Here is a 13,452-nt window from a genome sequence, read left to right on the forward strand (position 1 = left end):
CAATTCAAGCATTCACTGGATCTGTTTCTTTCAGGAATGCACAGCTCTGGCATACTTGTTGCCCCACATACCCAAGAACTAGGATAACTGTTTTCAATGCCATTATTAAATTCTCAAAATTACTCATTTCTGTAGCTATGTTTACATGGAACCAAAAAGAAAAACACTCATTTCCATCAGCAAAAAAAAATTTCAAATTAAGCACAAATGTCTTTTCAAAAGGAACCCATCATTCCTGATTCCTAGCAAACCTTAGCTAGCCTATGCTAAGCCTCACTGACACTCCTTTTCATCATTGAGTTATACCCGGCATACCCTAGTCACAGATGGCACATTCACTGAGTACACATTTAGCAAGTCCAAGGGATCAAAGAGCTAGACTAATTTACCTGTAAGCAAAATCTACATTAACACTGGGCAGTATCCCACTGATGTGTTCCTACTGTGGAAGCTGCAAAGTAAAGCTTTTCCATCTTAGACAGATTAATACCAAAAGTAAATTTAACCACAGCATTCTTTACCTTTCATATTACACTCCTCCTTCCACATTGTTTTGTGCAGTTTACACAAAATCGCAATCCATCACCGGGAGACTAAAATGAGGTGTACATTTCCGAGCAAGGGTTTTGCTGTTCCACAAGGATCATTAAGTCACTTTATGCCCTTGACTTGGCACTGTTTCAAAATTATGAAAAGATCAACAGAGGCATTATTACACAGAGTTCTCCTTAATGGAGGTACTTTTACAAAATCTTAAGAGCACCATTTATAATTGTGGCTTTCAGAGACTTTTTCCATTCTTGCAGAAATTCCTTTCCAGTTTTTCAATACCAAACTCAACTAGCCACATTTAAGTAGTGAAATTCAAATACCATTTTAAGTATTTGATGTTTAGAATCCTTCAGACACTTCCTTTAAAAGTACCTCAGTGCAGTAAATACAACTATATTCATAATCCACAATGTCACGCAGACATACGCTTTATTAAAGTAACAGAAAAGAAAGATTTCGCAAGAAAGCCACTTAGTGAAAGCACTCTGAAACAGACTGTCAGAATAATTATGGAAAACCCACAGATAATTTCATCAACTCAATATTTAAGAAACAGACAAATCCTTATACGTTTCTTCTGAGACAAAGTAACAATACAGTTCACTAACCAAACTTTACACTATAAGTATCTGGTGTACCAAAAAATCAGTGGTACCACGAATTCAGACATCCCTTGTCTTCACTGAACAGCTAGTACATGGAAGGACAACAGGAAAGTAATACAAAATTCTTAGTTTGTTGAAAGATCAGTGAAGATTCTCCCCCTGCAACTGCCAGAGTTTACTTTTCATACTTGAGGTGGAATGGCTAAATAAGCAGTCTCTAAACAAGACTATCTATGTGAAATTAATTCAACAGGAGACTAACATTTATTCTTATTTCCCCAGCCTCTGCCTGTTAAACTGAAAGTATTTCAGTAGTTTATACCTGATCTACAGAGGTTTTGTCCAACTTTTCAAGTTAAGAAGGTCAGGTTATAAAAATGCATACACACAAAATGCAATTCCCAAGAGGAAAGAGAGCAGGTCAAGCCCAGAAATATTGTTTGCAAGCATTAACAACCCCAGTGAACAGCAATGCCATCCAACAGCATTCAGGTTGCAAAGACTTTGGTCACAAGAAGTGTTCAGTGGGTCAAAATAACAGCAGAGTTTAAGTAATCTTCACTTTTTTCTTTATAAATGCAATGAAGAAGACAGACTATTCATTAAATATAAAAGCAATTTTATAAAAACACATCAGAATTTTATTGCTTGAAGAATACAGCATATGAAAAAGCACAAGAATGTCCAAAAGAAAGGTCACAAGGATCCAAACATATTACACCATACATACCAGATGCAGTAAAATGTTAACCTGAATTCTGCATCAGAAAAGAAAGGTGTGAAAAATATACCTAATATTATTTAAAAGGAAAAGATTCATTTAAAATAGAAAGTGTGAAGGTGTTACAGTACAAATTAGAAAAGCCAACACTGCACATTAACATTGTATCACTAGACTAGATTTTCTACCTTTGGTACTTAAACCTTTACAGAAAACCACTTCCTTGGTCAAACCTTGCCTAACATATTTCATATTGTATCCATGAAAGGTGTTTTGTTTTGTTTTTCTTTTTTCTAAAACTTAAACATTCAAACAAATACTGCATTAATGCATTTAAGGAAGTGTTCACATTTATTCAATATGCAACTCAATGTATCTCAAATTTAAATCAAAAGTCACTATGTGACCGAGATCTGAATATATCCAATTGTACCTTGTTCAGATCTTTATGTAAAAATGGGCACACCATTTTCTGCTTGCATCCTTATGTAAACAGGCTGCTGCAGCCGTCCTCAAGAATTGGAACTACAGCAACTTGCTAAGGACATAAGTTAATAAAACAATCCACTTTGTTGGAGAGCTATTGGATCACCTACAGCAGCATGCAAGTGGCTTTTCTAGTCTGCTCAGATTAGTGTACCAGAAGATATGCCAGTATTACTTCAAGTAACACATTAAAACTCAGCAATGGACACTACTGTGCTTTATTTCAACACAAAGAACAGCTGCTCATCCATTAATCAACAGAATTTTCAAATCAACTATCAAAAGGACTACTACATCATTTCTGTTCCATGTATTGCTGATCACTCTTGGGGAATAGTTATCAAAAACCTGGCCTTACCTATGAACAAATTTGAATGAAGAAGATGTTATCTTTCAACAAGTTATCTTAGTAATCCAATGGCAATCTAGTCTGGAGAATGTTAGCATTATGCTGACAACGATGACTAGTCAAGGTTAAATAAATTCCCTCTTTTACGGTAAGCATGCTCTTAGCTTCAGCTTTTGCCTTCATAGGCTTGAATACTTAAATCATTCCCAGTTACGTCAGTGGAACTAAACCAATTCTGTTTCATCAAGTTCCAGCTTTATATTTCAGCAATATGAATAGATCTGGACTACGAAATACCATCAACAACAGTTAACATTAAACTGGAGTGAAATAATAAGAGTTAGTTCTTCAAACCAGGCAGTCTTTGAAGTGAAATAGTCAGTTAGGACTGTCAAAGGATGTCATAATAAAACCATGGGTTTATTTTTTTCACCCCTATACAAAAAAATGACTGAATTTGTACAACTCCTATTCAACATACCTTTTCCTAGCTTGGTGAAAACATATCATTTTCAAATTTTATCAAGTGTGGTATTTGAGCATATATAATATTTATTGCCATATATATCCTCATTTTAAAAAGAACTAAGAATTCAGACTCTACTATGCTGAACTCTGCTTTTTTCCCATTAACAGATTATGTCTACTGTACCACTCCCCCAAAAAACAATTAAAAATTCTAAGTAAGATTTTATATTTTAGTTAAAAGGGAAGAAATGCAAATGTGGATTTAGAGCTTTTTGTATAAATCTCACTGTATTTTATAAACTCGTTGTTTATTGTAACACTGTTTATTGATCAAATAAATGACGCACTGCTATCTAAAATTTCCATATACACCATTAAAAATCCAAAGTTGATATGATACTGAACCTTAAATCTTCAAGAGTTCAAAAAAAGACAGTTTATACATGTACAGCACACAACAGCAGACACCCCTAGAATACCAATTGCCAGTCCATGATGCATACAAACTTACAGGTAAGCATTCATTTCACTGTTTTCATTGTGCAGGAGAAATATTTCTTAGTAAAGACAAACTCAGCTGGTGAATTTCAGATATCATCTTCATCATCTTCATCCTGAGAGGATCCTGCCTGATTGGATGCACTGGCTGAGGCAGCAGCAAGCTGTGCCTGCTGAGCTGCTTGTTGCATCTGTAGCCATTCCTGCTGCGCCAGTTCTGCTTGCTGTTGTCTAGCCTAAAGACATAAATTTAATTGTTAAGGCCATAACAGCTTGTGACGAATCTCTAGAGCACCTTATCTTTAAAAGCAGTTTTATCTGCACCTGCAGATTCCTTTTGTATTATTTTTATTAATTGTACACATAAAAACACATCTAGAAGTACCTTAATTATTTGTACCAAGATGTTTAGCTATATTCTCACTTTCTCTGAAGAGGCCATCATTTGGAGGATTTAGTTACAAAAACAAGAGGCAGGAGCTAGTGTACTTAAGTTCCATTGTAAGTATTGTGCTGAACCACTTCCTAATGGAAAAATTAAGTGAGGCAAAACAATGGAAATGTTAGGCTTCAATTTCAAGGGATCTTAACATTTAATCACAGTTCTGAGATGAGAACAGCTCTACTTTGTTGATTACAAAGACTAAAACTTGCAATTATTAAATCATCCAGTTGTACCACAAAGACACATACTATTACAAAAACATTAAGAAAGCCATTATCTTACTTTGCTAAGCAATCTTTGGAAAACAGAGCAATATAAGGTCTTCTCAAATTTGGGTATGCAAATTGAGGATGGCTTTGCTATAGAGAGGTACAGTCCTTTACTGAAAGGTACAAGACGCTCTAACAAAACATTTCAAATAGTTCAACTGGTGTTCTCTCATTTTTCTGTCCAGGGTTTTCACTCATTTTTCAGCAGCTACTGTTGATTTCAAGAGTGTACTAGTCAATTGTGTTAAAGATAAAACTTCAATTTCTATTTTGAGCAAACATTAGGAAAAAGTTCTTAAAATTAAAAATCTTCAGTCTTTTCTACTTTTCTACTTTCACAAGTAATCACTAAGAATGTAATGATTTTCCTTCTAATCCCATTGCACTCACTGAATTTTCCTATTTTTTTCCAAAGCATCAACGAATTTTACAGTTTTGCAAACTTCAAGATGCCAAAAGATGATGCTTTGGAAAATGATCAAAACCAGTTTATCTACTTAGCAAAGTGAAAAAATGGGAGTCTTCCAGTATTAGAAGTGTCACATTTCCTCAGTCTGTTCCAGCATTAAAAGAAAATACTTTTACAGAGGTAGAAATCTCTTCTCAATGAAGACTTTTCAGTATTTCAAACTTCAAGTGGTAGTGAGGTCACAAGGGTCAGAAAACAATTTAAGACATTGTGAAGTTTTAAACAAAGGAAGACAGCAGCATCTGTACACATAGAAGAGGCATAAATATTTATCACACACAAGATAACAATAGGGCTCCCTACTGACCCTGCTACAATTAAGTTTACTGTACGCTCAAGAAGGTGATACACGTGCAAGCACCAGAAATCAGAGGCTCAGCACTTCACACTGGATGGATCGTTTTGTCAGTGCCTACCTTCACTGCTGTACTTATATTACTTAGCCATTTCAGAAATGGAAAAAAAAGAAAAACTCCATTGAGTTGTATTAACTAAGAAGGTTTATAAGCATCTGATAAACTTAACTCATTCATTCCACAGATGAACTTTAGTGAGGAAGCCTCAAAAAACCCCAAATCCATTAAGGCCCTTGTCTTGCACAGAAACTTAGACATGCACGAACATTGGGATAAGCCATTCCACTGACTTCAAATATTTACCATCATCCAAGCTATAGGAGTCAAACATCCTCAAGATCAACAGGCAAGTATTTTATAACTAGAGCAAGAAGTCAGCATTAGTGTCATGCTCTAGAATATTAACAGGATTAGCACAAATAAATGAACATGCACTTGCGTAACTATGTTTAAGAATAATTACAGTACCTCCAACAGTGTACAACAACTAGTATTTTTGAAAAACGAGACTGCCATCTTTGAATTTAGGCAAAGATTTTCCATATTACCAAAAACTATTTAAAAAAAATCATTCAAACAATCTTGTCAAACTTGCATGCATTGCCTTAATTTAGACATTAAGGCACAGTATTATAGCATTAGAGAAGTAACATAAAAAAGACCTTCAAGGGGTCATTCCTTAGATAAAGTGCTGCTTACATAAGGTGGCCATGGTTTCAGCATTTATTTTTTTTTTAATGTTACTCAGGACCTAGTACTCCCCTAGCACACATTATTTGCTGCTTTTTTATTTTGTATACCATGCCAAGTTATTTGAACAAAAGAGTAAGTAAAAAACAGGTATCTAACTGACTATTATTTCTGACTAAATCTCACCCTTAATCCAGAAGCAGCCATATTGGTCCTTCTAATGTTGTACAGTCAAACAAGTTAGGCATATATGAATTTACCATAACTAGTTCACTGCATGGTGACAACAGCTACGTGGTATGCTGAAATTTTAAATGCCTTAAAATTAATCATGCAATTAAGATTAAAATAGTTGGCATGTTGTAATATGAAAAACAACAGTTATGGTTTCGGCAAGATACAACTATAGAGAAGGGGAGTGAAGGTCGCAGTAATCAGACATGATAACACAAAACTGAATAAGCATTTTCCCCAGAGGAAATTAAAGTAAGCAAACTGAGAAAATAAGACTCATGCCTTGGGTAAGAGGAAAGAGAAATCCAAGGTAATTTTCACATCACTTAGTTTAGAGAATGGTCTTCTTGTCAAACTAAGAGACTAATAGACAGAAAGATGGTGTAGAAAGATAAATAAATAAAATTAGCTTTTAGTCATTTAAACTTGGAGATGTTCACAAACTATCTGGGAAAGCTGGGAGGAGAAAAGGCTGGGATGAAGGAGAATGTGTGTGTGTATGCATGCACACAGTACTTGCAGGCAAATGCTCTTTCTATGCCTGAATTGCCTCTTTAAAAATTTATGCATGAATTCACTCAATTAGTCTTGACAAGAGTAAAGGAAGATGAGAAAGGACAAATTAGAAATTTTGAATTATTAGATGTTTCTTTCAAAGCCTAAGAAATAACATTTATGCACTGATGGCTGGAAACAGAACAGATATTTTCACTTTTTAATGCATCAAAACTGGTAATTTCCTAGAGCACCAGCTGTCATTCTTTTATTTCCTCAGCCAAGTAATTCATAATGTATTCTCTACAGTAGAATGGAAATACCTAAGCAGCAGCAAAAATCCATGCTTTTTAAACCTAGACTATAAAATTTGTTTGTATACAATATCCTACATGTCAAATCAGAGAAGTAATAAGTAGCAGCATCTTAGTTGTTAACTTTACTTTCCCCCATTCAAACAGGCCAAGGTCAATAACATCTTAGATGCCACAGCAATTCACAAGGAAGGGGATACTTCTTGAGGTGTGCACATGTTTTTATGCCACTAGATATGCAGCATTAATTATTCCAACTTCATCAGTACAAGTATTGCTTCACTTACTTTTGCAAATAATTCCTGTTGCTGCCTTAGAAGCTCTTCTTCCGGAATGCCGAGGTTCTCCAAGCGTGAACTGGCCTTTCTTCTCTTTAGTGCTACTGTTTTGCATTCTTGTAAGACTTCTTTTACTTCACTGATATAGGAGCCAAAACCCAAACTTTCTAGTGCTAGAAAGAAAGAAAACATATAATTCATATTTTACAAAACTTTGGATAATAGATATCAATTTGTTTATTTAAAAGATAAGTGACAAAAAGCTGTGTTCATAAGAAGATCTGATAGCTATATTCCCTATCTCTTCTCCTATGCCATTTAAGAGTGCATGTTTTCAGTCTAGAAAAAAATCAAGGTTATTAAGGTTACAACCAAAGAAGTCTGCACTTGTAGTGGATTCAAGCTTTCAGATACATTTTGTTAGAGATAGGCATTATTCTTCAAAAGACATCTTTCTCCCATCTTCTACATATCAGAATAAAGCACAATTTATACAACTAAGAAGTCCTTCCCAGCTGAATTGTTAACCTTTTAATCTCTCAGGGAGTTTATCTTTCCAGTTTTGTTACAAGTCTTCAACAGAAGGTAAATTAGCAACCTATAACAGAGCAAAAACAATGCACATAAAATGATCACAGATCCTTCATTAGGACAGAAATAATTAATATTACCGTAGACCTGTGAATTTTAGCTTTTGTCTTTTAATATCTAAATTCATATTTCAAGTGCCAACAAGCTAATAATGCATAGCTCGCACATATAAAGTTATATCAAATTATGTAGCAGCTCTATTTTTTTTTATTTCTCAACAGAAACCCTTTTATCTATCTCCACATGAAAATGTATTCAGAAACTAAAATCTTGCACTTTTATCTGCCCAAAGAAATCTGAAATGCAACTATATCCTGCAACAACAGGGGTTTTTTTTAAAGAATGGAAAAGTAACAGAAAGTATTATAAAAACCCAGGTAGAACATGTGACAAAATGCACACTGTTTCCTGATTCACCATTTACTATGATATACCTCCACACATAGACACACCTCAAAGTGGAAACTATTACAGAATATGCTAGAAATATTACATAAACACCAATTATACTAGAAACAAGTCTCAGTTTAATAAAACACCTGGTTCATTTCCAGCATTCACACAAATAAGAGTTTTCTTTACGGAATAATGGTTGTTTTAACCTTTATCTTACTTTTTTCCAACCTTATGTCACAAGCTGTTAAAAGAAATAGCACTAAAATAAACTGCACAAAAGTAATCAACAACTTGTTATAAACAAGCTGTTAGTTACACTAACTCAGACTATATTCTAACATTAATTTTGTCAGCAACCTTTCCCTACCCATAATTATGGCAGCATGCCATTGTATCATACACCTAAACAATAACTCAAACACATTCTGTAAGTTTACAGCTTCCAACCTCTACTCAAGGAGACAATTAATACACAGTCTTCAATAGGGCAGTACAGTGCAGCTGTCTAGTCATGCAGGACTACCATTCCTTTAACATATAACATTTGGCAAATGAATTTACATAATACCTATTTCTTAAGAAAAATAAATTCAGAAGACAAACTAATTTAGAGATAATCAAATTACTTCAGACAGTATGTCAGTTCAGCCTCAGCCCACACACAGACACTGGAAACACTTTTTTCAATTAGCCCACAGTTTCTATGAGAATTACCAAAAACCTTCAGAAACTTGTTTAATCCAACCTCAGCAGATAGGAGGCAAATCCATGTCCCATGGCCCAGAACTGGTTAGCTAAGCAGTCTATAAATATTTAGGAACTCATTCAATTTTAAAATGTAAACAATATATACAGTAAACTATCCAAAATAATAATTTTTATTTTAACCAAAGTATAAAATTTTAAGGACTCTACAAGTCTAACATCACTAAGACAAACCATCATAGCAAGTACATAGGTGTCCGTCAAAAGAACATTGCCATCCCTCACCATGGGGAATCTGCTGCATCAGAATATGAACAACTGCCCAATCTGAAGTCAACAGCAAGATGTGTTTTTACAGAAATTTTAGATGTCCCTTAAAAGAAAAGACATTAATGGAAAGAACTTACAGTTATGTATTGAATATAGCACACTAAAAAAAAAAAATATCCAAAAGAAAACATGTAATATAACCAAGACAGATTTGTACAATTGTTCAAAATAATAAAGCTATGAAGAACCATATATGCACCATAGGTCTAGTGCATCAAATGACTGAATCCCAAAGCACAGCATCTTTTTTTTTGGGGGGTGGGGGGCTGGCAGGGGGTGGAACGGGACAGAGGGATGGGATGACACAGACAACAGGGACTTCTCATAATTACAAACTCCAAATCACAACTATCCTTTCCCCAGTTGCCTCCCACTCTTAAAGACTGCATGAAGGTGCAGATCTCTGATTAATCAGTTAAGCATAATTAGTTATACATTTGTTTTTTATATAATCAGGTCATTCATATCTGAGTTTTAACTTTTTAAGCTCCTTTCAAAGAAAAATAACTTCCAAAGTAAAATCCCAAACATTAACAGTTGTTTGCATTTTTTTTTAACATTAAATGCTAATGTAAATGCTGTCAGTATCCTAACAATCCATGAAAATAAGCTACAGGATTTGCTGTCAATCCACAGCCTACCTTACTGCACAACAGTTCTATGTAGACAAAGTAATCAACTTCAAAAAATGGTGATTTAACATCTCACCATTTTCAGAATTCAATGGAAGTTTAATTTGTCATAAAAAGCCTGCTTCATCACGACTTGCATAACTATCAAATGAGGCTATTTTCTGTTCCAGGGTGGAAGGATATTAATTTGCTTATTAGAGTCTCAGACTCACAACTGGGTTCCTGATGGTGGGATTCAACAATAAACATGGAGACTATCTCCACTTATGACTATTACGTAGCCTTGATGCCTTTTGGTACTCTGCAGGGAAGCTGCTTTGTGTTTTATCACTAGCAGTGAACGGCATAGTCTGAGAACATCTACCAAATCAGATCTCTCATGGGATGCAAGAAGTCTCTGCTTTCCTTCCCCTGTGCTGCTGACACCCAGTCAAGCGTTTGTGCTACCACACAATGAAGCACAGCAGGGACTTCATCTGTCTGAAACATAACCCAGTGGTAGGGGGAAAGAGTTCTAGCTCAGCACATGGCCACACAATCATTTTTACTAGTGCAGCAAAGGAAGGGGTGTCTTAAGCACCACTGCTGCCAAACACGTAAGTACAGTGACGAAGTGCAGTTTCACATTACCTCTAATACAGTCCAATGGCAGGGTGTCACCAACTGCAGTGTCTCTTTCCCCTTCCTCCTTCCCAGTGAAATACCCTTCCCTCCTCCTTGTTTCCAATCCAGTAACTTCTTGTTTACAGAAACAGTCAAATCGGCAAATTCACCTGACAGAAAACTGTGCTCCCCCCTAGATTCTCAAAAAGCAACAGGGTCAATTGGATCAGCAATTGCTAGTTCCAGCTCTAGGGAGGGTACAAAAAGATTACTCTCGGCAGCAGCCTCTGTGTTAGCATCATTTTACTTCTAAATGAACTGGTTTAAGCATTCACAAGCAACAAGAGATCTGGATGACCACAACAAACATATTTCAATTACTTAATTTGTTAGCATCATTGTCATGGAGCTACATTAAGAGGCAGTCAACATCCATGAAGATAGATGAAAATGCTGAAATGCTATACCTATATACGCATAACCACTGTTTCCAAAATCAGCCATCTAAACCCTCATACCTCACAGAGGGAACATCTGCCAACTGACCAGCATCTGGAAGAAGCTAATAGCACATACACCTCCCTAAAGATAAGAACAGCAGAAAATCCAAGAACAACTTCTTCCACCTCCAGAGCATTACAAAAATGGACACATCTCCAAAGTTTTCCTTAGCAATATCTGACTAAAAAGTACACATCTAATATGAAAACAATTTTTCCTACCTCTAAAATCTGGTAACACGAAGACATAGAACCCAGTGAAATACTTGGTTTGCGACCACCTGCTGCTGATATGCACACACACATGTCTGTATATACACACATGCACACATACATACACACATTTTGGTTTCAATTTGTTTTCCAAAAACAAATTTTCTAGGGCAGCAACAGGTGAAATCTTTTTTAAGGACCACCACTACTGGGCAAAAAATACTTTCATACATGAATTCTTTATTGTCCTCAACCTTAAAGATCATGTCTATTCCTGTGTTAAGAACTGAGCTCAAACATTTTGGTGGTCACCTGAAAAAACTATCCATGTATTTAGAAGTGTCATACCCAAAGTACGCTTCCACATGCAAGCACAAGTTTCACTCTTTACATCCTGAGCTTCTGTGATGGAGTTGCTTTGCTAAACTTCCAGATTTACATGTACTTTATTTAATATTAAAGCTTATACCTGCTAATTTTTTCTTTTGCTGATCATAATCCAGTCAAGTACTTGAAATTCTTCTGGAGAGCAAGTTGATATAATCCAAAGGAATCAGATCTTTTTTGTTTCAAACAGAGAATCGTTACCAAAAAAAGGTAACATTTTTTAAACTAACTTGATACTGTCACAGTCCTGAGAATAGCTCTACTGCAAATACTACTGTTAATATCTCTACCAGGCAGCAAGAATAAAGTACCCTTTCACTATTACTGCTATAGATCTGCTTGCAGCAGACACTGGTATCAACAACCTTTGCTTAAGTAGCAAAGTGAATGATTCCTGAAAAAAGATGCCTGTTGCAGACTTAAGGTTGAGGCAAGGAAGCTCCCTGTTTGTGGCAGAATTTGAAGAAAAGCAAATGAGAGACAGCGAATTCTCCTTTTATTCAAGCAAGGGGAAGTGGAAGTCAACAGCAGAAAAAGATGCAAGGGCATAGGTCATGTTTAAATGCTTTATATAACAGACACAAATACTTACTTTTAAACAATCAGACTCCAAGGATAGCCCTAGAGGAATATTTTACTTTTTCTAGGATCCAGACAGGATGACTCTGGATTAAAGCCTGGGTCCCACACACCCAATCATACATCTTTTCGCAGTCTCCAGTTAGAAAGACATTTAAGAAGTTCAGGATCTTAAAGCATGCTGTAAAAGAAATCTGCATAACCATTCGAAAAAACAGACCTGTTTCACAGGTACGAAAAAGACGAATGGATTTGGTGACTTCACTCAACACATCACAGACTTCTCTGAACCACAAAATGAGAGCTGGTCGGGAGCACACTCAACAGTCGCTCTAACCACACAAAGACGACCTTCCCTTGCAATGCGACTGGCAAGCCAGATAACACATACTTTTCCTCCAGACCCTTCAAAGACCCCTGCCTTTTGTTTTTCATATAGCTACAAGAAACCACAGAGGAAAAAGTCGCGACGGGACAGGAGCGGCTCAAAGCCTGAATGACCCGGGGGGTACCGGGCAGAGGCACACCGCCTGCGGAAGCTTACCTTGTATGACATGCTCTGGGGAGATGGTTTTCTTCTCCGACTTGTTGCAGATCTCGTTGGCCTCGGAGGAGATGAGGTGGATGAATTCAGTGCAGCAGTTTACCACCAGCTCCCGGGCATCATTTGCCACGCGGACGTTGGGGAGCGTTTCCTTGATCATCTTGTTGATGGCAGCCCTAGGGATGGTGAGGTCGTCGTCGTTGCCCGACGACGAGGCCATCCTGCCTGCCGCTCGCTCCCCGAGAGGCGCTCAGCTCCCGCGCTCACGGGCTCCCCCTCAGCTCCCGCGCGGGGCTCCAGCGCGCGGAGAGCCGGCGAGGGGCGGGCGCTGCCGCGGGAGGCGACGCTGCGGAGGGGCGGCGGCGCCGCTAGACGAGCGGGCCGGGGGCCGCTGCCGGGCCGCCGGTGCGCGGAGCCGGGAAGCGCTGCTTGGGCTCAGGGCTCCCTCGGCCGCGGCGCCTGCCACTGCCGCTTCCGCCACATCCTTCGGGCGCTGGCGCCGCCGCTTTATAAACAGCCTGAGGGAAGGCGAGCCGCCAAATTACCCGCGCGTAGCACGGCCCGGCTCGGCGCCCTCCTCCCCCGGCGGCGGCGGCGGCGGCGTTTGGCCCGATGGTGAGGGCGGCCGCGAGGCGGAAACGGTCTGACTACAGGCTCGACCTGCGAGGGACGTCGCTTCCGCCGGAAGCCGGGATACGCTTCCGCCGCCTGCCCCACCCCCCGCCCGAGGAGCGCCGGAAGCG

At 37.8% G+C, this 13,452-nt stretch overlaps 1 protein-coding gene across 1 annotated transcript; it reads right to left on the reverse strand.

Annotated features, from left to right (window-relative positions):
- Positions 1-1,645: 1,645 nt before the first annotated feature.
- Positions 1,646-12,984, reverse strand: DR1 (down-regulator of transcription 1). The gene is made up of 3 exons (XM_009809757.2): positions 12,710-12,984; positions 7,239-7,402; positions 1,646-3,915 (listed from the first exon to the last, which is right to left on the reverse strand). The coding sequence occupies exons 1-3, from the start codon at positions 12,927-12,929 to the stop codon at positions 3,769-3,771; spliced, it is 531 nt and encodes a 176-aa protein (XP_009808059.2). The 5' UTR covers positions 12,930-12,984; the 3' UTR covers positions 1,646-3,768.
- Positions 12,985-13,452: the final 468 nt, after the last annotated feature.

Source organism: Gavia stellata, chromosome 10, assembly GCF_030936135.1.
Source record: "Gavia stellata isolate bGavSte3 chromosome 10, bGavSte3.hap2, whole genome shotgun sequence".
Taxonomy (NCBI): Eukaryota; Metazoa; Chordata; class Aves; order Gaviiformes; family Gaviidae; genus Gavia; species Gavia stellata.